The 27811-nt window shown below is 31.7% G+C and overlaps 2 protein-coding genes across 2 annotated transcripts; one reads left to right on the top strand and one right to left on the bottom strand.

Annotated features, from left to right (window-relative positions):
- Positions 1–245: 245 nt before the first annotated feature.
- Positions 246–7934, top strand: LOC109808004 (delta-aminolevulinic acid dehydratase, chloroplastic). The gene is made up of 12 exons (XM_020370787.3): positions 246–695; positions 791–902; positions 1048–1121; positions 2668–2736; positions 2819–2902; positions 2999–3068; positions 4974–5029; positions 5426–5547; positions 6173–6244; positions 6343–6424; positions 6536–6613; positions 7418–7934. Exons 1-12 carry the CDS (start codon positions 444–446, stop codon positions 7583–7585), a joined length of 1239 nt encoding a protein of 412 aa, XP_020226376.1. The 5' UTR covers positions 246–443; the 3' UTR covers positions 7586–7934.
- An 875-nt stretch (positions 7935–8809) lies between these two features.
- LOC109809436 (IAA-amino acid hydrolase ILR1-like 6) lies at positions 8810–20787 on the bottom strand. The gene is made up of 5 exons (XM_020372750.3): positions 20122–20787; positions 19080–19205; positions 10217–10531; positions 9938–10066; positions 8810–9374 (listed from the first exon to the last, which is right to left on the bottom strand). The coding sequence occupies exons 1-5, from the start codon at positions 20590–20592 to the stop codon at positions 9009–9011; spliced, it is 1407 nt and encodes a 468-aa protein (XP_020228339.2). The 5' UTR covers positions 20593–20787; the 3' UTR covers positions 8810–9008.
- Between the last annotated feature and the right edge of the window lie 7024 nt (positions 20788–27811).

The raw sequence follows: 27811 nt of genomic DNA, 5'->3' as shown, positions 1-27811 counted from the left end.
TAGACTTAAAAATTTCACAGTTTGTAAACTATATTTATTATAAAAGAAATATCTTATTTTAAACATAATATCAATTTATTTAATGAATATTAATAACTTTTAAATATCTTTAAATAAATATATTTATATATTTATTTAAAGTCTACTGCTATTAATTAATTATATGGATGTATGTATATTCCGTACTAATGTAAACCCTTAAAAATAAAAATGAGTTAACTGTGGGAGAAAGTGTAGAATCGTGTGCGCACCTCCTCACTTATCCTGTACCTGCAACTCTCTTCTCATTGGTTCTCTGTATTCTCCCCATCTTATTATTCCTATTCTCCTTTCATTTCCAACACTTTTCTGCATCTCTACTCATTATTCAACATCAATCAATCTCAAATTCAAGGGCTCAAAAACCGTTAATCGATTATTTTAGGGATTCTACAGTGCAATCAATGGCTTCTTCAATCCCTAGCGCTCCCTCCGCGTTGAATTGCCAGCGCTACGTCGGTCTCAGAGCGCCGCCGAGGAGTTTCAAGTTCACTCTCCCTCAAGCCGCAACCAATTCTCGATCTCCGCGCCTTTTCGTCGTCAGAGCGAGCGATTCGGAGTTCGAAGCCGCCGTTGTCGCCGGGAATGTTCCGCCGGCGCCTCCCGTGCCGCCCAAACCGGCGGCTCCGGTTGGAACACCGGTGGTCCCTTCTCTTGTGAGTTTTTCATGCTTCATCATGCATTGCTGCTAACTAAACTACCCCTGCCGTGGCAATGGTTTGATTGGTATGGTTTGTTGGATTTGTTTCAGCCACTTCACCGGCGTCCACGTCGGAACCGGAAGTCGCCTGCGCTTCGATCGGCTTTTCAGGAAACGAGTATTTCGCCGGCGAATTTTGTGTATCCGCTTTTCATTCACGAAGGTTGGTCTTTTTTTCACGTGGTGCCTTCTTACAAGCTTAGCTTTCACATGCATTTTGAGTATACTAATTTTTCATTTGTAGCTACTAGGTTGTACAGTATGCTCTTGAATTTGGGTTATGAGAACATTTGAGTTTGAACATGCAGGTGAAGAGGATACTCCAATCGGGGCTATGCCTGGATGCTACAGGCTTGGGTGGAGGCATGGACTTGTAGAAGAGGTTTTTATCTGCTACTGTTTGCTTGTCTTGTACTCATGCATGCTTAAATGAGTCCCACTTTGCCTCAGCCTTCGATTTCATATTTCTTCATTTTTAGCATGGAAAGTTATAAAGTGGATAGAATTTTGAAAATGATATAGAGTGAACCAAAGTTAACAAAATCAAACCATTGAAAAGTAATACTGAATCTGGGGTTTGGGATGTCTGTTTTGGTGCACAAACATGATACATGTATCAAATACGACACACAGATACGCTGGTGATACCATCATTCTAAAAATATATAGGATGATGTGTAAGATACATAATTTAATATGTATGAAACTGCTTAAAACTTAATAAATATATATTTGTAATTGTGCAAATCCATATTAAAAACATAATTGAACATGACTAAAAACAGAAATAAAATAAAAAATTATAAATCATTGTCATAATAAATATGATAGTGCAGCCAATTTCTATTCCTTTCTTGAAATCATCAATAAATAGGACAATTTCCAATTTCGGTTCATCAAGGGACAGTGCTTCTGTGTTTTTATATTACATTTTTATATGATGTAGCTGTATTATATTTTCATAATTTTTTAAAGGTTTGTAGTCGTATTCCTCATTGGTGTGTATCAATGAAGTATCCAAAAGTATCAATGTCAAACACACATCAAATATGGATAAGTGAAGCAAAAGAAAGTATCGGTGCTTCATAGGACGTTTGTCTTTTTTTTATAGTATTGATTAGTTTAGGTGAGCTGGGTCTTGGGGGCTCATCAAAGTCGGAGCAGGCCTCAAGGTTCTATGAACGTTTAAAGAGGTATTTACAAATTACCCATTATTAAGGTCCTCACATTGGCAAGACGAACCCACATCCTTTTGGAATATAAGCTTGTTTCTTATCAACTAGACCAACCTTTGTTGGCTCATAGGATGTTTGTCTACTACTATAAGATGGACATGTCAAATTGAAGGTTTTTTTAGACTTCCTTCTGCATAATTTTGTTCTTATATGTCTCGGAACTATTTTTTTCTGCCTTCATGTCAATTCTATGACAATGAAGATAAAAATATTCATATGTACTTTACTACTTTTATGATTATGAACTTTTAGTCACCCATTAAGAGTTATCTAGGGGTAAAATGCCCTGTCTTTGTACTACAAGACAAATTTACATCATCATATGATCTATGCAGCTGACCCACCTAGTGGGAAAAGATTTAGTTGTTGTTATGTGTACTTTTTTGGATCAGCTTCTCTGTTTTGAGTATTAGGTTAGCTACTTTTTAGAAGTTTGATGCTCTTTCAATTTGATCAAGGGGTTTTGCCAGATTTTATTGTTCCTTTAACTATCTGACCTGTTTGAATCATGCCCTGCTGTGGGAAGCTGATAGTATTTTTCTTATATAGTATTGTAATTAATGAGTACACACACATAAATCCCTTTTCTTTTTTATATTCCTAAATTGTGTGGGTGATGGTGACATTATTCTGACTATATCTTGTATAACTCATTAATGTTTAGTAATTTTCAGTGGGTATTTTGTGCTTCAGGTCACAAAAGCACGAGATGTTGGTGTTAATAGTGTCGTGCTCTTCCCCAAAATTCCAGATGCTTTGAAGGTTCTATTCTTTCTCCTACATACTATAGGCTTTTGGAAGGATAACTGCGGTGTAATCTAGTATAACAGATTTTCCCCTTTAGTCTCCCACAGGAGATGAAGCATACAATGAAAATGGTTTAGTACCTCGGACAATACGTTTGCTCAAGGATAAGTACCCAGATCTTGTAAGTGAACATAATTTTTATAGTTTGAGGATACTTTATTTTCTGGTGAAATAAAAAGTTAAAGCCAATAACCTTTCTTATTCAATCTTTCTTCAGGTTATCTATACAGATGTTGCATTAGATCCTTATTCATCAGATGGGCATGATGGCATAGTTAGAGAAGATGGTATGCTATCTGATTTGTCTTTTATACTCAGCTGGAAATATTTTGAGAAAAATGCTGTACTACAGGAATTTGTAGTTGGTCCCTATATTCTTGCACTGATTCCTCTTGCTTAAGACCTAGTAAGATTTTATAAGGATATTAGATCATAGATAGCTCAAAATGCCTAACAACAGCATGCCCAAACATCAACCAAGCTGCGTTTTGAGTGCAAGATTCAACACATTCAAATAACGTTGTTACAATAATTATTTACTGTTACAGCTTGTCATGTGTTTTTTTATGCTATATTTCATTTCTGTTTTTACTCTAGAACTACAGACTTTGGTTAATGGTTAATTTTCCTTGTAATTCTGTTTCTTAAAAGCTGAGGTGGCATAGGTAGTGCTAGTTTGTTAGAATATTCTCTTGGAACTACCTTGCATACTTATGGGCCAAGTGGCAAAGAACAAGGGACATGATTATTTTGAAAAAATATTTCTCTCTCATCTAACAATTCTCTGCACCGAGCTCTATTCCTCCATTGGAGCTCCTGCTTTGAGTTTAGGATTTTTAATGGTTTCCTCTCTAAAAATCCAAACTATCACACGCAACAAAGCACATCCCATCATTGCCATTATAACTGCTTGTATCCTTTCTCCAACTGAATCCCCTTCAGCTGAAAATACTTCTCAACCTGGTTAACCTAGTTGTAGGCATCCACCCCAGCAAACAAGGGAATCTCTAATTTCCTCCAACAGTTGTCTCTCAAGTTGACTTGCTTATCCGCCTTAGCCCCCCCCCCATCTTTTAGTTCTCCATTTTGCATCTCCTGGTGATGCATTTCTAATAAGTCCCAACTGTACTTTTATTGGAGAACTAAGTTAGATTTTCGAGGTCGTCAATCTTTTTTATTCTCGCTTCTTGTAGCTCACGACAAGATTCTTGGAACTGTTGCTCCCATTCTTCTAGTATCCTCACTTATTCAAGGTTTCTAAACTACTCCAAGTGATCTTGCCTCCATTCTTGGCCAAAACATGTACTGCTCCCAGGATCTTTGGGGGCTTTGATACCCGTTGATAGAGACCTAGTATCTTATTTGAAAGAGTAAGGGAAGTCTCCCCTAATATAGAACACAAGAACTTTGAGTGGCTGCACCTCCTAATGCCCAAAGGTCCCAATTCTTTGATAAATATCAAGATGATCTATTTTCCTCTATTTTATTCTATTTATACATGACTACGTGTGATACCCTTAACTGACTGACTGCAAGTCTGTAACTAAAAAATTTATGATTATAACTAAAATAGCTAATAGGTTATCTGATTGTGTTAGGTTTTGTTTCCTTTCCATCTGGATTAGCAGATAGTAAGGAACACAAGAAGAAACTAGATTTCTGTTTTGGTATTTGAATCACCATCTTATGGGTACCTTAAGTTTTATGGTAGGATATATAATCCTACTTTTAAGCTAACCTTTTGGGTACTTTTGTATCATAAAATGAAATCTTTTGGAATTTAAATGTGAATAGGATTGGCAATGGTGTTGCTTGGAATTTAATGGTCATTCTTTTCTTATGCAATGTTTGGTTGGTTCTCGAATGGAATCTATTTTATTTCGTTCACAGAATGAAATTAATACGGAATGGAATCGGCATTCTTCCCTTTTCCATTTACTATTTGTTGAATATGTTTGAGACTTTGAGTCTGTTTATCATTATTCTAATAGTATTATTCAAAAAGAAAATCATTTTTTTCTTAAAATAATTGCCATCAATTCACTATGTAGTCTGTGGCTCTATTTGCTTCCTGAATCAACTTTGGTTGGGAAAAGAGTAGGAGACATTCTGCATAACTTTGAAAGAAATAGTCTTTCTTGATTAAGGTCAATAGAGTGCTAATTACATTATATATCCTTGATATCTTGTAGGAGTTATTATGAATGACGAGACTGTTCATCAGCTATGTAAACAAGCTGTAGCCCAGGTAATATGAGTGTGTGCCTTCCATACACATTTTCAACTGTAGGCAGTTACCAATCATTTTCTTCAGTTTTCCTGAGTACATTGATTGTCTCCAGTAAGGACTTGAAAGTTGAAACATTCATTTACTTTCAAACAAGTTTCACTTGTTTATGGATGTGAATGTGATTTTTATTCATGTTATGGGTTCAATGTGGTGTCTCAACTCCCTGATGAAAAAAAAAAAGATAGGAAAGAACCGATGCTTTATGGTAGTTAGGGAGGTTAATGGTTGAGAATTGTTAAATAACTAAGGAAATCGTCCTATGCTTTTATGTCCCCTATCTCTAAGATTTCCTTGCTACACTTCTCTATCACCACTTACATTTTTTTGTCTATTTTATTTTTAATTAACAAAAAGGCCCAAGCTGGAGCAGATGTTGTCAGTCCTAGTGATATGATGGATGGTCGGGTAGGAGCATTGCGGGCAGCTCTTGATGCTGAAGGCTTTCAGCATGTTTCTATAATGTCGTATACAGCAAAGTAATTTTTTTACTTGCCATTTCTTTATCTTATCTCATTTTCTGTTTATGCCAACAAAGAATTGGAGATTACCGAAGGTTTAGTCAGTTATGAAGATGTGTAGATGCATCCAAAATTTAGAATAACTCGAAGGTTTAGTCAGCTTGAATTGATAATTGAAACTTAAAATAACTAAGGATGCAGAATAATTTTCCATAGATCTGTTATACCTAAAAAGAATGTGTTTATGAGGGATCTAGAGTTCGTATCAATTGATATCTATGTTCTTGCATGGGATATTAAAAAGATGCAAAATGTGTGATATATTGATTCATTTTTATGTGGAACAGTTCCATTGTGAACAAGTTGGTTTCTTTCTCGTCCAACTTAGAAAGAAATCTTATCATCCATATCGCCATATTTACGAGAATCTTTAGATATGCAACTTCTTGCTGCCCTGAGCCATCTCACTATAATTGCTGATTGTTACTCTTTACTAAGTTTATCTGTTGGTGAAAAATTCTATAAGAATATTAATTACAATTAACAAGATGGATTGGTGGATGTTGTTTCGCTTTATCCACCTCCTTTTCCTATCTAGCATATAATTTGGTCCTAAACTATGTCATTTACCTGTTGCCAACAGGTATGCAAGTTCTTTTTATGGTCCATTTAGGGAGGCACTAGACTCAAACCCCCGGTTTGGAGACAAGAAAACGTATGTGTCATCAAATTTAACTTACTATCATATTTGTAATAAATTTTACATTATTGATTCTTGCTTTGCTCATAAAATCTGGATGTGCTGAACAAAAGTTATCAGATGAACCCAGCTAATTACAGAGAGGCTCTGACTGAGATGCGGGAAGATGAATCTGAGGGAGCTGACATTCTCCTGGTTGGTTCAGTTTTTATGTGTGTGTGTGTGAATGTTATTGATTATAATCTTACGCTTATTTTTTTATCTATACTATTTTCTTTCCCAAGCTTATAAAAAATGGATTTGCAGGTGAAGCCTGGTCTTCCTTATTTGGATATCATAAGGCTGCTCAGGGATAATTCTCCTTTGCCAATTGCAGCTTACCAGGTTCTTTTCTTTGCCCATTGTAGCACTAGGCAAAATATTTCTGATAAAAAGTTGGATCAAATATTCAATAAATTTTAATCAGTGAATTATGAATTTAAGCTTGCTTCAAGCGACAGAAGTATATCTATAGCAGACAAATATCACACTTATAATTTAATATCAGGCTGAGGCAAAATTTATGGTTTGCTTAATAATTATTGTTCTTAGGCTGGTATGTTATTACATGGCATCAAATTCTAATTCGATTCTTTTAAAAAATGATTAAACAGAAATTTGTTTCTGTAACAATCATTATATCCGAGACCTTTAATTTTTTCAATTTGGGAATATGAACTCCCTGTTCTGTTAATTAAATTTTTTAACTGTTAACAAATAAGGATATGAAGTCTAGAGGTTATGAGGATATGAAGTTGAAGAAGTTTGTTCGGTATGCTAATTTAGTAGTTTATTTAAACGCACTTTCATTGATTGTAAATTTCTTCATTCTACCTGTTCTGAAAAGGTTGTCCAACTTTTACTTCCTGTTCCCTGACCCTTCTGGAAGATGTGTGAAAAGTTGATTAGGTACAAAAGCAGTTAGTGAAGAATGAAAGCTAGTGTACAATATGAATATTGTTCATCAAGTATTTTATGGATGCAGTGATGCTTGATTAACTTGTTATGCCTTTAAAGCTGGGAATAAAAGGAAACTGCATATTTCAATGTGAATGAAAAGATGTAGTTCTGAATAGCTTGAAAACAAGATTTTTTGGCATAATCATATTCCCCATCCTTTTTCATAATAATTCTTAATTCATGGAACAGGTTTCTGGTGAGTATGCAATGATAAAAGCTGCTGGTGCCCTTAAAATGATAGATGAAGAAAAAGTTATGATGGAGTCACTGATGTGCCTCCGAAGGGCTGGTGCTGATATCATCCTCACGTATTCTGCTCTGCAAGCTGCCAGATGTTTGTGTGGAGAGAAGAGATGAGATTTTCTAATTAGAAATGCAAGGCATTGTGTAGAAGGTTGAAGAGCTTATAATATACTAGTATGTTAGGCTGGATTTTTGTCGATTGTAAATTGTTTAAGGATTTGGAGGTCTGTGTATTAGACAGCAGGCATATTCAATAAAATATTATGGCGTCGCTTGATTTATATGTTTAAGGACCTAATAGAAAAAGACTTGGGCAGTTGTTTTTGTTGTTATGGAAACTTTATTTGTAGAATGTAAACCCATTGTATGAATCAAACTATCAAAGTGTCCACTCACCTGCAAAATACTTCGCACTGTAATTCTGTTGGTGCGGAAATCAAATGTATCCTGGGAAGTAAATGTATCCTTTTGCCTTCTACTCTTTACGATAAATAAATTAAGAAAGTAATTTATGAGTAACATGGCGTGGAGGATATGGTTGGTGCATTGTTTTCACTTGTTTGAAGCATCGCGGTGTTTTTGACACTGTAGGACAGGGGAGCCTTCTCTTATCACTAGGACGTGCTTATACGATTGATTTCTTTAAAAAAATGTCAATAATACAAAGATTTACTCAGATTAAGTTATTGTTTGAAGTACTTTATACCCCTGGACATTTGCCTCCAGAAAGATAAACAGATTTTAAGCCACTTTCGGTCAAATTTTAGTGCTTACCAGTTTTCTTCAATGAGCGCACTCTCAACAAAAACAAGAGAAAAAGAGAGTCTGATCTCTACTATTCCTTAACATCAAGCAACAAATGAATCTAGTAAAATTCCATTTTAGTATCTTAATTGCAAGTATTTGATACTTTAATCGTTGACTTATCAAAATCTTCAATTTTGTCTTTCAACTTTGTAAAATGTTATCAACTTTAGGTTTTGTATTGACATTAAAGAATAAAGTAAATGGTGTTTAATTGTAAAGACGGCAGTAAAAGACATTTATATAAAGGTAAAATACTAGAGTAAAGATTTTGTAAACTTATCAACTAAAGTGACAAACATGTGCATTATCACGAATTAAAGTGAGAATTTACTCGTGTAATAGCGTGTTTGATTCCGCGTTCTCAACACGAATTTTCACGTTGAGATAGAAGGAAATAGTTCTAGCTTCCACGTTTTCAATGATAAATGACGTGATTTTTATCATTCGGACGCGTTTCCAAACACCCACTAAGAAACACAAGGAGGACGGATGGTGTACTGATTTTGAACGAAATTGAGAGGACGTGGGACGTGAAAACAAGAGCAGAACTTTTTCTATTGGAAAATGATACACGGACACCTATGAGCTAGCTATTACTATTAGACATCTAAAGAAACAGAAATATGATAGGTAATTTTATGTGATAAGAAAAGAGAAAAAGAGAAATGAAGAGAGTAAGTTAGGTGTATACACTGTGCAGATATCCAAATATCATTACTATTTTCCAATATCAGCCATGTTCAATGAGGTACCTCTCTGCAATACTAGCATGAACAGCAGCACCTACTGGTAGAACATCTTCATCAATCATGAAATGTGGAGAATGACCCGTATGAGTAGACCCCAGCGTTTCATTCCTTATCCCTATGTAGAAGAATGCTGAGGGAACCACCTCAGAGTAGAAAGAGAAATCTTCAGCACCCATCATAGGTGGAACTACCCTGAAATTCTTCTGGCCCAGCAAATCAATCGACACCTTCTTCACATGCTCATACATTCGGTCATCATTCACTGTGGGGGGGTAAATAGTGTACTCCTTTTCAAAGAAGTCAACTTCCGCAACGCATCTGTAGACACTGGCCTGTTCCACAATCACCTATTTCGGAAAACAATAGGATCCAAGGTAAAGTCATTCAATCATTTGCGTTCTTTCATTCACTTTAGTTTTCTACAACCATTATTTCTGCGATTTTGTTTATCTATTTTTCTTTGGCAAATTTGATCCTCGCCATTTTAATTATGAATTTTAGTTCTTTCGAAAACTTGACATATAATGGTTGTATTGTTTAAAAATAAGTGTTTTTAAAAAAATAATTCTTTATAAAATAGATAGTAATTGCTTCTAAAAAAAAAAACTAAACTCATAAAAAAATTAAAAAAAATGTTTATTTTATTTTTTAAAAAATGCTTTTATAAAAAATTAAAAGTTTTAACAAACAGAACCAATATTTTACCAAAATACTACATGCACTTCACTGTACATATTATGTACACTTTTATTAAATGTTAAGCGTCAAAATAATAGATAAACTAAAATTGCACAGATTGAATAAAGAGAGTCAAATTCTCGAAAATAAATTGTGAAATTAATTCGAAAAATGAAAATAACAAAAGATCAAAAGTGCAATTAAGCACGATAGAAGTGAGGTAATTGCTAACCTGCTCTATCCTTTCAAGTAGCTGATAAAAGCTGGCGTTTGAGAAAGCTCTGAAAGTCCCACCGAGGACCACTGTGTCGGGTATCATGTCAAGATTGTTGCCTCCATTAAACGAAGTTACAGAGACAACCTGCAGTAGTAAAGGGGGAAGAGTACATGGTTAGAAAAAATGAAAAGTATGCAGATTTGATTAAGATTAGTAGAGGGGGCAAAGTATGCAAAATGTCACACACAAAGGGATTGAAAATTGAAAAGAGGTAGTATATTGCTGAGACAAAACCTGTGAATCCAGTGGATTTGATTCGCGGGAGACAATGCCCTGTAAGCTGATAACTGCAGCTGAAGCGGCTAAAACAGGATCAACAGAATGGTGAGGATTGGCAGCAAGACCCTTCTTGCCACTAATGACAGCTCTGAAGAACCCACAGCCAGCAAGGAGGGGTCCAGGCCTTGACCCAATTATACCAGTTGGATGTTCATGGGACACATGAGCTGCAAATATAGCCTCCACCTTCTCCAAAGCACCGTCTTGCATCATTCGTTTTGCTCCATTACCTGCTTCCTCTGCTGGCTGGAATAACAGAATCACAGTTCCCTGTCATGAACACAACAAGGTTATCACTTTAGTACTTGTTCTCATTAAGATTACATCTAACCAGGTTTGGTTATTGGGTGTAAGTACAGTCCAATTTTTGACATGAGTAAACTCATCATTCCAAGATTTGCTAACATTGAAATCACAATATAGAGCCTTAACATGGATAGGGATTCAAGACAAACAATGACACTATTACTAAGGGAAATGAAAATGTCACTTTATCTATTGACACAAAATGTATCATTTATTTTTAGTATTAAGCGACGAACTTCCCTAAATCGTAGTATGATTATTCAAAATTATGCAGTAAAGTATATAAAAGTCAGGTCAGGATGGTTGCGGGTTTTGTTTAAAAACTCATTATCTACCTATATATTTGTCTGAATTTAGGGTTTAGGGGTGCACATCAATGAGACAGAGGCTCAAGATTGTATTTCTTAGAAATTTGTACAAGAACAAGACTGTGGAGTTCCTTGCTTGTGTTGTTTTCTCTTAAGCAAGTGGTTATGGGAAGTTTGAATCACTGCCCATTCCAACTCTATCAAGAATAAACTCTATTGTCAATAGGAGGGTAGTAAAAAAATGTGAATTTTTCTTTTCAATAAATTCTTTTCTTTTCATCAAAAAAGAAAGGGAAAAAAACTTTTACATACTTTTTCCACTTTTTTTTCCCCTCTGTTTTCTTCCCACATCTAAATGAATGGGAGTTTCACTAAAGATAAATTCATGCAAGCCAGTTTTGGAGAGTAAGTATAAGGAAAAAGAAGACAAAATGATAAACGATGTTATGTAATAAAATGGAAAGAAAAAAAATGTTATTCAAATATATAAATATATGATTACTGTTTTTCTTCTTCTTATAATGTGCTTAGAAACCTATTGATAAATAAGAATCATATTTGGAACGTAGAGCTATAACTTCTTAAAATCACATATTCCTTCTGAAATCAAATATAAGAAGAAAAAAGTTCATAAATGGTAATAAACTAAAATATAAATATATTTTAATCAATTTCATCTTATGTAATCATTTGTTTTTAAAATACATTTATTTAATTAAATTTTATTTTCAGTTATTTTTAAATTGTTAATGCAAGATGATTTTAAAAAAAAAAATAAAATAAAAAAATTAATTAATATTCTTAATCAGAATAGAAATTAATATATTTAAATCAGGAAATATGAAAGAAAACACGCAGGCAACTAGATTTTGTTTGGTACCAAATTGTCAATGATTGTGAAGGAGTTAATCCATACTCAAGGTACTATTTGAGTACGGTATTGATTTCAGGTTACACGAAAACACAGATTAACTTGACTTCCAAATTCGAATCACAATCTACACTCGCTTTCTATACTTAGTAACTTCCCCAGTGGAAGTGGTAGACAAGATTCCTCTTATCTGTCAATCAAAGTTGACAATTTGTGTAACTTCTAAACCCAGTGGTCACTAACAATTGCATGTTCATGTGCATGTGCACATGGTACACAAGATTCCCACACGTTGGTTGGCTACCCCGTACCCATGCCCCACTCTTCCACTTTCTCTTTTATTGATGGGAGCCCCACTCTTCCTCTTTCTACGTGAGGCAATGGCATGCCACAAATTTTAATGTATTTTGGGTGATTCGATGAATTTTTAGGTAAGGGTTAAAAATGCCTTTCACTGATGTGAGGTTAGATACACTTTTAAAATAAATAAGCTTCTTATATTAATATATTTGAGTATTAAAAATAATTTAATGTAGTCATGAAGAAAAGGCATCTGAACTTATAGTCCAGTCCTAGCCCTAGGGTCTGAATGAATAGCATAGCCTAGTCCTAGGCTCCTAGCGGCTAGGTCTATCTTAAAGTTTATGCTGATTATCATAAATTTAGATGTCCCATCCCATCAAAGCTCTAACCGCTAAACGACAGAGCCAACTTCATTCATATTCACAAGTAGCAGACAGCAGTACTGCTTATATTAATGAGCTACACAATGACCACTCAACATTGATTCTTTCATAGCAATGCAGCAGTCATGACATCCTATTTAACGGAAATATCCCTGACTATTTGGAGGAGAAAAGTTAGGGTAACTTTACACATTTAAATTATTGGATTTGTAATAGTAGATCAGATTGTGACACGTATATATTTAAGTTAAAATATATTTTGTACACGTGTCACAATCTGATATATTATTACAAATTCAACGATTGAGATGTGTTAAGTTACCATAACTTTCATATCTAAAAATCAGAGGATCCGGATCCCTATTTAACAATGGATAAAAGCTGGGGTAAATTTGTTAGGTGTATGTAGTGTTATTCTTATATTAGAGTTTTACTTTTTCTTGTATGCGTAAATATATATTAATAAAATTGGTATTAAATATAAATGTATAATATTAAAAAAATTATTGAAAAATAATATTAATTATACTTTAAAAAATTCTATTTAAATTTTCTCATATAACAAAAGCTTCTAATCTTTTCATTCATGGGGGAATAATTGAATAATGATAATAAAAAAAATCATCATTTCTTTTACAAACTTTTAAAAATAACAAACAATGAAAATCATGTCATTTTTGTAGTTAAAAATGTAAATAAAAATAAATATTTTGTCAAATCAAGTGACTATTTTTTTATATTCTGAGTATATATTTTGTTAGCTTAAGAGTTTTTAAAATAAAAAAATAATTATTTTAGTACAAACCACAAATATTCTTAAGAAAAAAAATACTGTTCAAATCGAAATTTTAATTAGTGTGAAACATTTCAATTATGCATTTTTTTTATTGTAATGGGAAAAATAAGTGAAAAATAGGATGGAGAGAAAGAGAAATAAATGAATAAAAATAGATAAGAAATAAAGTGAAAAAGAATTTATTTAATTTAAAAAAGATAAAAAATAATAATAATAATATAAAATTATTTGACTTAAATAGATAAAAAGAAAAGAAATTATAATTTTACCCTTTCATTTATTTTTTTGTATTTGAATAACATGCATGATATTTAAATACAACTAAATAAATATTTCACTAAAATGTTGTTTATTCGAATAAATAATATAGAAATTTGGATAAGACATTAAAGTCCCTCCTTATTCGAATAACAGTCCGAACAAAAAAATGCAAGCTCCTCCATATTTAAATAAAACATTAATAGCTTTTCCATATTCGAATAACTCGTCCAACAAAAAATGTAAGCTCCTCCTTATTCGAATAACTAGTCCAGCCAAAAATGCAAGCACATTCTAATTGCTATGAATACCTATTCGAATAAAACAAAAATTCAAATACACATGACAATTTCGCGTTTATTTCCATGTATATATGCAAGGAAATAAAAAACGCACGGGATTCACTCATTTTAATTTCTCAGCTGACAATCTCACTGCAATCAAATCGCACATCTTATTTCTCATGTCTTCTTTCCACACCTTCCACACTATTTCTTCGCAGTTTCATCTCTAATATAGTATTAGAGATGACACCCAATTCTTTCCTTAAACAACCCACCCCTTTTTCTTTATCAAAAATAAAAAATGTGATACCCACAATCTTATTATGTTTGGAACTGGGGGAAACTAGCCCCCATAGAGGATTATGAAACTCATCCTTATGTTTTTCTCTCTGAAATCCTCCGACAAAATGTTTCACGCGAAGAAATTTTCTTAAGTGAAAAATAAATAACTTAAGAGTGTGTTTAGATAGTGAATTTAAATGGAGTAATTCATTTATTTGAAGAATTTCAAATTCTTTGAGGTGAAATACCTTGTTTGGATAGAGAATTTATAAGGAATTTGAAATTCAAACATTTTTGAAATTTCTTGAAATAATAGAATTTCAAATTCTCCCAAAAAAGTAAGAATTTAAATTTTTCATATTTTTTTTTATTATTTTACTTATATATTTTATCTTATTTCTTATCTCTTCATATTTTTAATTATTGAATATTCAAAAATATTTTTAAAATTATTAAATATTATCTAATATTAATTTTGAAAATTATTAAATATTTAAAAAGTAGCTAATATATATTTTTATAAAATTTAATTTAAAAATCTCAACATATAAATATATTTTTAAAATCAATTTTACCATGGTGGAATCAAATTATCATATCCAAACCAACAAGTTAAAATTTGAGAAATTTAAATTGACTTATCCAAATGATAGAAATTAAAATCAAAGTAATTTAAATACCAAGAATTTAAAATTCCTTGAATTTGTAAATTTCCTCATCCAAACACACTATAAAATTCTTGAATGTTAAAATTGTTGAAATTCAAGTATGAAGTGAGTGTTACATCAGTTAAAGTTAGACATATTAAATAGTATATAGGTAAAAAAAACTCACTAACTTAATACCTTAAGATTTTGAGTTATAATATTGTACCAAATTTACTTGTGTAAACTACTCACTAATTATTGGAGTGCTCCCCGTTATTGAACTTTCCCACCTAACGGTGGTATTGGAGCCCCAATGATTTGAGTGATGGATTTAGAAAGAATTTTTTTTTAGTGAGATAAAAGAATTGTAATATTTTAATAAATAAATATATGAAATTATTTTATAAAATAAATATTCATGAAAAAAGAAATTAAATGCCTTGTTTCCTATAAATTAAATCTGTTTAATAATTTAATCGACAATTTCCTTTTTTTTATTTGATATGTTGTATTAAAATATGTATTTGTAATTTTGTGTGGCTTGATAAGTATTACATTAAGAATGAAATGGTAAAAATTATGATAAAAATAATAAAATTAGTACTAATTTATTTTTATTTTTATTTATTACAATTTTGCAGCACTCATTTCAAAAAATCATTAATTTATAAAGATAATATTTGTGGGGGCAAATTTTATTATTAAATGCATTTAAGTGAAAAATAGAAAACTTAGTGGGGACAATTGTCTCCATAGTTTACTACATTGTCTCCATAGTTTACTACATGGATCCGTTCCTACTCATACTTGAGGTAAAGTAGTAAAGTTTAAGTATGAAGTGAGTCTTATATGAGATAAAGTTGGAACATATTAAGTAGTATATAAGTAAAAAAAAAATCACCTACATAATACCTTAAAGTTTTGGATTATGATGTGATGTCAAGCTCATTTGTATGATTTACTTACTATCGATTGAAGTGTTCCCCAATGTTGAACTCTCCAACCAAACAAAAATTTCATCTTTAATTTTTTAAGCCTTCACTTTATAATAAAAATAAATCGTATTTAATATTTTTTAATGGCTAGGATCTGATCAAGTCAAAAACTAAAAATAGATAGATGGAATCACTATGAAAAAAGAACTAGGTTCATCGGTAAAACTTGTCGTTGATAATTTTCTACGTACAAGAATACATACAGTAAAAAATTTATGGCAAGCGACGTCAAACACATGTTAGAACTTTCTAATTATAGTCTAAACGTAAATTATAGTCTAACCCATTTAACACGCTAAATAAAATTATATAGAAATGCGTATCAATCAGAATGACAATACAAAAACTAATAACAGTAAGAAAATGATGGGATGGCTCAAATTAAGTTAGACAATGAGCTGGTTTTCTTAGCTCGTAACTTGGTCAACTTTTAAAACAAATCAAACATGTTTTTAATGTACAATTAATTAATTTCATCAAATTAAGTTAGACAGTGAGCTAGTTTTCTTAGCCCGTACTGGGTAAACTTTTAAAACAAATTAAACATGTTTTTAATGTACAATTAATTAATTGGATAAATATATCTTTTATCTCTCTAAAATTTCTCAAATTTAATTGTAGTCTTTTAATTACATATTTTCTTATAAGTTCTTCAACCTTCTAGATGCACATTCTCTCTACCATTTTACTAATAAAAAAGTTAAACACTGTCTTATTTAAAAAGTTAAAATAGTAAAATAAATAAATAAAAGACTAAAACTGAATTTTAAATTTTTTAAAGAAATTAAAAACAAATTAAACTTGCATCCTCAATTTACAACATGTTATCTGTATTTTTTTTCCTTACATGTAGCCTCCTTTAGTTACAATCATGCTCAAAACACTATTGGATACTAAATCTATGCATCTTTTCTAGTAAAAATTTGAACTTTAATTTGCCACATGTCAAGAGATTAGCTCTTTTACCAAACTCAATGCGTTGTATGTTGGAAATCCAAGTGAAAAAAAGAATTTGGATAATTGAGTTACTCTAAAAAAAACTCAATATGATAAATTCGTGTGGTAAAAATATGTAAATGTTTATAATATATTTTTATTTATATAAAATTTTAAAAAAAAATTCTCTCGTAAGATCACATTATTATATTATTAAATAATGTGAAAGGGCGGGTCAAAAAATACCCTAGACAACTATGCCATCATAATTCTGAATTATAGATTTGGAGAGACGGGGAATATATGGAAGAAGACACCCGCATTTAGTTGTCAAACATTGCTAGACAGCCCACCTTGTCTCAATTCTTTAGAAATTAAAGGTATGAAAAGTAAAATAGAAAAAATGTTGGTCGTACCACCTCTTCAACACGAGATTTCAAGAACAAACTATTATTTTCTTATAATACGGTTAAAATATCCCTTTAAAAAGGTGTCAACGTGCCTAATCTTTGCAAAACAAAATATTAAGGTGAGGTTGTATACCAAAATAAAAACATATATAAGGTCAGTTTTAAAATATATATATATATATATATATAATAATAATAATAATAATAATAATAATAATAATAATAATTAGAATGCACTAATGGTATACATTTTTTTACGGTATTATCTAATTACGATTGTCATTGATAAATTTATTAATTTTAATAATATACCTTAAAGGGTTTCTGATTATTTAATGGAGTAATTATAAAATTTAAACCCTTCTTTCAAGGGGTAATCATCATTTTGGCTCAGTGTCATCTTCATACTCAACATATTAAGAAAACTCACTAGTCGGGTCATGTTTTGAAAGAAATATCTGAACCAATAAAAATAAGTTAAATTTTAGTCTAAAATTGAATCGAACTAATTTGCCCAAGAATGTTTGTAATGTATCTCAAAATATAGTGTATGAGAGAGGAAAGAAACGAAAAGAAAATTTGTGAAATGTAGTTTGATTTTTTATATGTATATAAAAAAAATATATAAAAAGAGAAGAAACAAGATACAAGTGTAAATGGTCCACCAATTGAGTCCCCAAGATTAAGTATTAGTATTTGTTGTCCTGCGAGAGACATTAACCGATAGCGGCAGTATATCTCAACTCACGGGGAGTAAAATGATTATGTCTAGCACAGAAAAAGTGCAATGGAATTGTTGAGAGGCAAAGGAAGTCTAACGGACTCGACTTTTCGGCCGAAGAGTCGTCTCAAACAAAGTATGTCCATTGTACTATTATTAGAAGGGATATTTCCATTGTACTATATTAGAAGGGAAAGTTCGTACCTCTCTTTCTAAAATAATTTTTTTTATAAAAAAGGTCATCGATGGTTATTTAAAGAGATGAGTAGTTTGAGTGTTGAGAAGAAAAAAATATTGAAAGAGAAAAAATAGTTTAAATTTTTAATAAAATAAAATAGGATAAAATAGTTTATTGAAAATAGAAATCAAAATAATTATTAAAGGATATATCTCTTTTATACAATGTATAGATAGAGGTAAAGAGTCATAGTGTTTGGATAAAGAATCATCTTTCTCTCTTTAAAAAAAAAAATTTAGTTAAAAATCTAAACTCATTTTTATTTTACCCCAGAAATAGTTGATTTTTTATTTCACATATATATCTATCTACTTTCACATATTAATAAAATTTTTGTGTAGAGAGTTTATCATATGAGAGTGCCAATTTTTATCCGAATAAAAATTAATTTTAATTTTTAAATTAAAATAAATAATTTAAATTAAAAAAACTTACCTAAAGTTATAAATACAATCATTTTTATAGCTACTATTATTATTATTGTCATTATCAATAGTAATGATAATGACAATAATAATAACAGTTATTATGTTTATAATTTAAGTAAGTTTTTTAATTTATATTTATTTTAATTAATAACTATATGAAATAAAAAGACTAACAAAATCTTTAGTTTAAATAAAAATAAGTTTATATTGTGTTTGAAATCATGTGGATAAATAAAATGATTGTAAGAAAAGATTATACTAAAAATTGTCCATCAGATTCATTAATGGAGATTAGTAATTCAATCGATACATATTTACAGTAAAAAAAAAAAAAAAAAAAACAGAGCAAAGATGAATCTTTTAATTAGAAAATGAAATATAAAGAACGAAAGTTACTACAGTTAAATTTTAAAGATTCAACGATCTCGTAATTAAGTTAATGTGTAAAAACAATTTCTTGCTCTAAAAGTTGAACAAAAACATTAACGTATAAATAAAAATCCTTGAATGTAAATATAAGTTGAACTTGGTTTTAATTATGTTTCGTTATCGTTGTGTTTGATTAAGAAATGAGAATGTACTATGATACAGGAAGTGTAAAAAATTAATTCTAAGAAATGGTATGATAGTAAAAGATGAGGAAAGAACAAACCTTTAATAAATGCTCTCGTGTTTTCAATATCTTGGCAGCGCCGATAAGCATAGCCACATGTGCGTCGTGCCCACAAGCATGCATTTTGCCGGCAACTTTAGATTTGTACTCCCATTCCACAGCTTCCTACAACGATTCCCAAGTCGTGGTGAGATGGAATTTTATTTTATGATAAATAAATTGCTGTTAATTATTTCAATCACAGTTTGGTATATGGTATTGACCGTTAAAGAAACTAGTTACTACAGCTAAGAGCTTTTTCCCCATTCCTAAAGTAAATCAATCTAACTAGTAAAAAAGTAATTGGGAAAAAGCTATGAAGCTTTTTCTTCTTCAAAAGCCATGATGAAGCATAATAAAAACAAAATATTTCAATAAATTACCATAAAACACACAATAATCCTCACTAACAAAAGAACATCAAGAATACAAACCTTTATCCAACATATGAAGAGAAAACGAGAAAACAAAAGGTTTCCCTTCTTTTTTCAAAAAAAATAAATATACAATCTAAGTACATTTTTATAATAATTTGTGTCAGACACAAAAGATTTGACAAAATAAAAAAAATATATTATTCACATCAGACAAATAGAACAAAACACCTGAAACAGATCAGGTATATATAAAATCTTATCATTAATGTTCGACAGACAAAGACAAATCAAAAATTCTGTAACAAATATCGTATTTATTTAATAAAAGAATAATTATAATTCTTCGAAAATAACAACAAACTCTCCATTAGATTTCCATATAACATTTTGAAATTACAGTGAATTTTGAACAAATAAAAAAAAATGTGTTAAAAATGTGAAAAGCTAAGAAAAATAGGTCAAGGATTAACATTTTGTGTGAACAAGTAATTGCAAGGAGGGAGGGAAGTATAAGAAGTCCTATGTAGGAGGTACAATAATTGTGGCTTTTAAAAAATAATATTTTATTATATTAGTTTATAGTTGTTTTATTTTAGGTTTTAGGTTATGAATAAGGCATAATGAAAAATTAATGGAAGAATGGGAAAGAGGGGGAGAAACCTAACCTGGATGGGAAGTGCGTCCATGTCAGCTCTGATCGCAACAAAAGGCGGACCACCTGTGCCGATCGAGGCTCGAATACCGGTCTTAGCGAGAGGGTACCGATAACTAACTTCCATCAGATCCAACTCCTCTCTTATCAAACCACTCGTCTCGATTTCCTCAAACGCCAGCTCCGGATTCGCGTGGATCTTCCGCCGAACTCCTCGCAGCCACTCCGCCGTCTCCGCCAGCCGCGCCACGCTCAGCACCGCCTCCGAGCACGCCGGACTCCACACCTCGCACTCCGCCGCCGGAGGCGAGGCTCCCCGCCGCGTCTTGTTCTCCGACGCCGTCTTCTGGCACCGGCGGTCCGGGAACAGGACGCGGTCGTAGGCAGCGGAAGGTATCTCGTCGGCGAGGGAAACCGCCGAGTCCACGAGAGCTATTAATAGGATTAAGATCGCGGAGGAGAAGGAGGAGTTGTGGATTCTCATGCTGATTTTTTTTTTACTTTTTATTTCTTTTTTTGTTTCTGAGTGGAAACAGAGTGGAGAGAGCGAAGAACAGAGGAAGGGCGTAAAATAGAAGGAGAATGGGATGAGAGAGAGGAGAGAGGGGAATTTAAACACGTGGGGATAAAAAACTTTAAAAAATTTGGAGGTGACAGAATTTTCTTTATATTTTCTGGGTTTCCTCTGATGATAGCAGTTGGAGAATTGGAGCACGTGGGTCGACACATATGTACTTAGCGCTATTGCAATAATACTCTCTTTGGAATATATTTGCCGCACCATGTAAACCAATCACAGATTTTTCTTATTAAAATTACATTATAAATATAAATATAGAGCAAATGGCTTGGTAGATTTGTTAATTTTTTTTATAATAGTAACTTTTAAAAAATATATTTAGTTTAAGAAAAAAGCATAAAAACAAAAAATAAAGTGAAACAAAATAACAAGAAAGAAAATCAAACAAGTAAGAAGTGATTTTTTTTTTATAGAGAAGAAAAAATATTTTTTCTCCTGTTTAGTTAGGTAAGAAGTTAAGGAAGAATTATAATGAGATGTCAATACCACGAATAAAAAATAAGATGTGATATAAATATACTCTTTTGTTAATATGAGAAAAATAATAAAAATATATATTTTGGTATAACTAATTTTTAAAATTAATAAAAATGAATAAAATTGTGAATTTTTTCTTTTTACTTTCAATTTTTTTTATTTACATTAAATGATATGTTAGTGACAAACAGATAATATAATTAATTAATTTACTTTTTATTCTTATCAAATACTAGTCCAAATATTTTAAACCATTTTGTAGAAATTAAAATAACTTTGAGAAAATTATAATAAGATTTTATTTATTGAAATAGAGGAAGATTTTTAAAAAATTTATTCAATTTGTCTCCTAAAATTTACATAAAATATGAAAAATTATAATTTATCATGACTCATAATATATTAAAAAAAATATCGGTAATAAATTCAAACATTTTATAATATATATATATATATATTAAGAATTTTATAAATATATATTTAAATAAAAAATAAATATAATCAAATTCTTCTAAAACATCACATATTCACATATTTAAAAACACCAATTTTAGAAACTCTTCAAATATATAAGGATATCGTAGAATCTTTTTTAAAATAAAGGAAAAACTACACACTCAGGAACGTCTCCTGAATTCATCCGCCTTCAAGAGAGGTACTGTTACTACTGTACTAACCCCATAGGCATAACATCCAGGAGAACTAACATAATCCCACAATTAAGACCTATCTTGTACATGAATATATATTAATTTTTCAAACACTTTAAATACAATCCTTTCTCTTGACAATAATGATTGCATACATGATATTGTATACACTTTTTATTCAACAAAAATCTCATATTATTTGTTGGTCTTAAATATATAAAATTTCAATTAAACACTTCTTATCTAAGGGATATATTGGATTTAAATTTCATTAATTTTTTTTTTAGATTTTAAAATATTTTGTAAAAATTTAATATTTTTAAGATTTTTTTCAAATGACTTCATAAGAATGTTGTAACGACCCGTCATGGTCTTTACACTTAGTAGAATCGCACTACTACTAGTGAACTAAGAGAATATAGAAATTGAACAACTCATACAAACAGGTGTATAAATATAAATATAATAATTACGTTCTATGTAAAAAATATAGCACCATATATGTACAGTCATCCCAAAATCATAACCTCCTAGTGTCAGTCAAGCACACACAACACCGTTATCCAAAATGGTAACTCTAACACGAGAACCAAACCCCTCGTCTCCCAGTGGTCACCTTAACTCCAAGCTAGCTCTGACCTGCTCCCATACAAGGTATGATCATCGCAGTCCATTCACATGGAAACAGAAAGGTAAGCTAGAGTTCAAAAATAATCATACAAGTACAAAATAAATTCTATACTACACATACATCCAAATCAAGCCCCAAAGGAACTTCCATCTCAATCAATCATCTATTTATCAAACATGAAGTCAAACACCATACACTTCATCATCATAATAATCATGCAATACATGCAACTCATGACAGATATCAATGCATATCAATCATCTAATGCGTCGTTACGCATACACCTAGGAGATCCCCTAATAACAGAGCAGTATAAGTAACATCCTAATCCTACTGAAACCACCCCAACCGTTTTCACGCCCAATGTGCCCGCTCGGTCACAACTAAACAGGATATATATCCTCACTCGGGTTCACTCGGATGGTGTCACTTACACAATTGGAAGTCCGGATCCACCGTCAGGTATACTACAGCTAGGTACAGGCTTACCACGACCTTGGCATGCATTACCAAGTCACTTGTGGAGTTCTCCTACCGACTATCCGCAAGGATCCACGTACCTTCCCCAATACTTAGTTAAGAAAATAACCCTCGACCTCATACTCCGATCTAACACTAGCTAAGGACTTAGAGGAGACTCACCCAAACCCGTGGCCTACCTTAGCACCACTCTCACCTAAAACCAGTGGCCTACCTAAGCACCACTCTCATATATCAGTGGCCTATCCAAGAACCACTCTTAAGAGACTCTATGTGAGCTCTTCCAGTTCGAAAACATTTTCCCTCTCCTCAAGTCCTAGGCTAGACTCATGCCATAAGGCATCACATGCAATAATGTATCACACATCATACATGGTCTACCCACCATCATGATCAATAATCATACTCATGTCATAAGACATCACATGCAATAATGCACCATATATCATACATGGTCTACCCACCATCATGATCGATAATCATCCTCATAGGAACATATACACATGTCATATCATGATTAAACATTCATACATCATTACCAAGTATACATATGAATCAGGCATCACCACACATCATATATCATATATACATGATCAAATCTTCAACTTTCAACACATGCCTAAGCATCATTTCAACTATCATAAATAAACATATTCACGCTCGGCACAGCCTGAGTGCGCCCGGCCTAATCTCAACTCAAGAGTCCTAAAACTCATTCACGCCCGACGCGCTCAGCTCGCACCTGGCGTCCTTGGAACAGAAACTCATAAGAGTCTCCATGCTCAAAGCACCCATCTTACGCCCGATGTGCTCCAAACCTGAAAATCAGGAAAACCAGCCACATGCAAACAAGGAAAAACAATGTATAGGCTTCCTATAACTCAAAAACAAACTCAGATTCAACATGCATTCATCAAACACATCAAAATCATCAAAACTCCAAAATTTTCCCCAAAACCCCAAAATGAACAAATTCTCCAATCCAACCATGGATTCTCAACATTCATGCATCAATTGAGTTTCTAAACTCACATGCAACAAAACAATAAACATTCTAGCTTTCCTCACCTGACGATTGGCTCAAAATGGCCAAGAACTGAGAAGAAGCAGAATTTCCTTCCGAAGCTCAACCCGAGAACTTCAATCTTCCAAAAGCAAGCTTCCTGGTTCAAAGTCCTTCTCTCTAAAACTTCTCTCTAAAACCTCTCTCTAAGTTTCCCTTTTTTTTCTCCTCAACTGCATGCATGTGGCCTATTTATAGAAGTTAGGAGTGGCTAGAACAGCCCGTTTTGAATCCAGAATGGCCCGTTCTGGACTCACACATCATGTGTAAAATTCACATCTAGAACGACCCGTTCTCAAACTAGAATGGCCCGTTCTAAGGTTGCATTTAACTTACAACGATCATGTTTGGAACGGCCCGTTCTCAACTAGGATTTATAGGCCTATTTAGTAGTTTGGAACGACTCGTTCTAGTTTGGGAACGCCCGTTCTAGGCTATTAAATTACCCTTGTTTTAGTAATTTGGAACGGCCCGTTCCAATTTGGAAACGTCCCGTTCCAGTCTACTAACTACGTTACAAATGTAATACCTTCTAGGATTTTTTTTAAAGACTTTTCTAATCAAGATTTTGTAATATGAATTTTAATGGATTTTTATCTTGAGAAATTATAAGACTTAAAGAATTTTATTAGATTTTAGAGGATAATATGATTTTTTTAAAATAATACAATTTATCTACATACAAAAATGACAAGATTTGAATAAATAAAAAAATAAAATCAATGTTTTAATCTTTTAATAAACAATTTATTATAGATTTATGTCCTCTTAAGTAAGATTTCTTTACATACACTTTTTTCTCATTCATACTAGGGATGACAAATATACCCGTACCCGCGGATAATACTCGAACCCGTCCCAACTTTGACGGGGAATACCCGGTTTGACCGAGTACGGGTATGGGTAAAACCCGATATATTAAATCGGGTACGGGTACGGGTACGGGTACGGGTATGTACTTACCCGCCCGTACCCGTACCCGTACCCGTCCCCGTTCTCATTTTTAATTTAATACCCACTTTCAATTTAATTATATTAAAGAATTTTAATATTTTTTTATGTGTGATTATTTATTATAATATGAGATAGAGAAATAACCTAATTATAATTATAATATAATTAAAAATTAATTTAAAAATATTATATTTAAAAATAAAAATAAAAAATAAAAATTTTGACGGGTACGGGTACGGGTATACCCGATACCCGACGGGGACGGGGACGGGGATGAAAATCACATACTTGACGGGTACGGGTACGGGGACGGGGATGAATTTGGCTCGCGGGGACGGGGACGGGTATCATGAAACCCGTACCCGCCCCGCCCCGTTGCCATCCCTAATTCATACTATTAAGTTTGAACAATATGTTCAAATTTATGATATTCATTGATAGGTAGAATTGTCAAAATATATTTTTAATGTATATTTAAAATTTTGATATTTTAATTAAAATAAACATTTTTTTAATTTTAATAATATATAATATTTAATAATTCCAAAATATTTTTAAATATTTAAAAATTTAAAATAAATGTTGATAAATTATACATCAATATTGAAAGATAAAATTATAACAAAAAAAATATTGATAGATAAAAAAGAATAGGAGAAAAAATAGAGAGAAGAAGAAATAAATGAGAGATGTGGACAAAAAAAAGGAAGAGAATACGAGACATAGAAGATATGAGAAGTGAGAGAGAATAGAAGATGGGTTAAGGAAGAGAGAAAAGAGAAGAAGAAAAATGAGAGGGAGAAGCAAAATAGACAAGAGAGAAAAAAAAAAGAGAAATAAACAACAAAAAAAAGTTGTGTGAAATCTTAATGCTCTGTTAAGATTGTTGGATAAGTGAATTATATCTAATTCTTCTACAAAGTCTCATGAAATCCATTAGTCTTAATAATTCATTAAAATTTTTATATTCTTTAATACCATCAGACTTTTTATAAAGTAAAAAAAGTCTAAATTCAATATTGCAAGATTTTGACATGCTCCTAAAAAAATCCTATTTGTTTTAATTAAATACCATGAGATTTTGATGTACTTTTAAAAAAATCTCAATTGTCTTAAATTGAGTATTACATAATTTTTTTATATTATAAAAAGTCTACATTAAATATCACAAAACTATTTTATAATAAAAAAAATCTTTTAAATTTTTTAAAAATTTCAATCCAATATATCCTCTTAATTTTGTCATCTCTAAAATACTTTTTTCATTTAATTGAGATTGTAATTTTAATATCTTTTTTATTTCTTGTTTCAAGTTTCAAGGAAAAATAGTTTATGAAATTAAGTTATTTTTTAGATGGAATTATTAAAATTAGTGTGAAGTAATTTTTTTGTTGCTTATATTTAAAATTGAAGGGAGTGTTATCTTTCTCTTCCGCTAAAGGTTGGAGGTGGAATAGTATATATAAATTCTTAAATTAAAATTTTATTATTTTTATCAATAAAAATTATTTAAAATACTTAGGTTAAAATTCATTAGAAACATAAATGTATGCATGGCATGATCACAAAAATAGTCAGGAGAGAGAGAGCGAAATATTAAGTGGGGGAAAGTGAGTGTCCATCATGTATCATACTATGTGATGACATGTGACTGTAACACTTCATTTTTTATTAATATAATATAAGTACTTTATTAATAATTTTGATATTTTTATTTTATTAGTAAGGATTGTTAAATCTTTGTTTTAATTATTTAATGCATTTTGAAATATAATATATATTGATTTTATTAAAGTTATTATAATATTTATTAAAAGAGAAAGAGATTTGTAATTGTGGTTAAGTGTTTTAACTAAAGGAAGGTTAAGCGAAGGTTAAAGTTTTTAAAATAATAGTTTTCTGAACAAACCCTCCTACACCTCTATTTTCATGTTTTTTGATGCTCGGGTGCTTTGAAGAGAAAGTATCTAGAGAGTAAGGAGAAGGGATTGTCGGACAAGAAGAAGATTAGACTTGTACATTGTATCACTCTAGATAAGGGAGAGCGAGAATACTTATTTTTTGGGATTGGGTGTATGCATGAAGGGTAGAGGGATTGACCCCCAATCCCATAAGTTTTCTGTTTGATGAGATGTTGTGTGTGTTTGATGTAATTTGTCAAGTAGAGTCCAAATATGTAATTTATTTGATGATCAGATATTTGTAGAATAATTAATTGAGTGCTCTATAGAAAGAGGTTAGAACCCTAGAAGGATTAGTCCCAATCCCATAAGTTTTCTGTGCGATGAATTGTTATATACATTTGATGTGATTTATTGAGTAGATTTTGAATATGTATTTTATTTAATGATCAAATATTTTTAAAGTAATTAATTGAGTGCTCTGTAGAAAGGGGTTAGAACCCTAACAGGAGAAATTTGATGAATTTAAGGGATAAGAGTTGTAGACCCTGAAATTGGTGAATTTCTTGTATGTAAAACGAGTTCTAAGTATTTATAATTTGTATGACTAATTTGGGTGATGTTTGCTTCAAGATTTTGTTATATAATTGATATGTTTGGGTGCTGAATTGCATGCAACGCCAGGCTTAGGTGCTCGACATCGGGCGTGCCTTCATGTATATAAAGGCACTGCCCAGATGTGATGGCACCGGGAAATTTCCACGCTAGATGCGAGAGGTTTTGGTTGCTCTCTGCCTCGGCTTAAAGTCAGACGCGACTTTGGGAAGCAGGGTGTGAGAGAGGTTGGATGCTCTCTGCCTTGCCAAGTGTGGGTTTCCAAGTTCGATGTGGATTGTTAGAAGGGTCTCTTTGGTGTTTTAAATGATATTATTATGATGTTTATGATTGATTATATGATGATAAATGT

The sequence above is a fragment of the Cajanus cajan genome, chromosome 6 (assembly GCF_000230855.2).
Source record: "Cajanus cajan strain Asha chromosome 6, NIPB_CcT2T_4, whole genome shotgun sequence".
NCBI classification, from domain to species: Eukaryota; Viridiplantae; Streptophyta; class Magnoliopsida; order Fabales; family Fabaceae; genus Cajanus; species Cajanus cajan.
This window is presented reverse-complemented; position numbering and strand designations above follow the sequence as displayed.

Excerpts from the sequence above, each read along its gene's own strand:
- LOC109808004 (XM_020370787.3), top strand. The coding sequence starts at position 444 with ATGGCTTCTTCAATCCCTAGCGCTCCCTCCGCGTTGAATTGCCAGCGC. Across the intron at positions 2,737-2,818 it reads AAATTCCAGATGCTTTGAAG|TCTCCCACAGGAGATGAAGC; the intron begins GTTCTATTCTTT and ends TTTCCCCTTTAG. Across the intron at positions 6,614-7,417 it reads TGCCAATTGCAGCTTACCAG|GTTTCTGGTGAGTATGCAAT; the intron begins GTTCTTTTCTTT and ends TTCATGGAACAG.
- LOC109809436 (XM_020372750.3), bottom strand. The coding sequence starts at position 20,592 with ATGAGAATCCACAACTCCTCCTTCTCCTCCGCGATCTTAATCCTATTA. Across the intron at positions 10,067-10,216 it reads CAAATCCACTGGATTCACAG|GTTGTCTCTGTAACTTCGTT; the intron begins GTTTTGTCTCAG and ends TTACTACTGCAG. Across the intron at positions 9,375-9,937 it reads TACTTGAAAGGATAGAGCAG|GTGATTGTGGAACAGGCCAG; the intron begins GTTAGCAATTAC and ends TTTCCGAAATAG.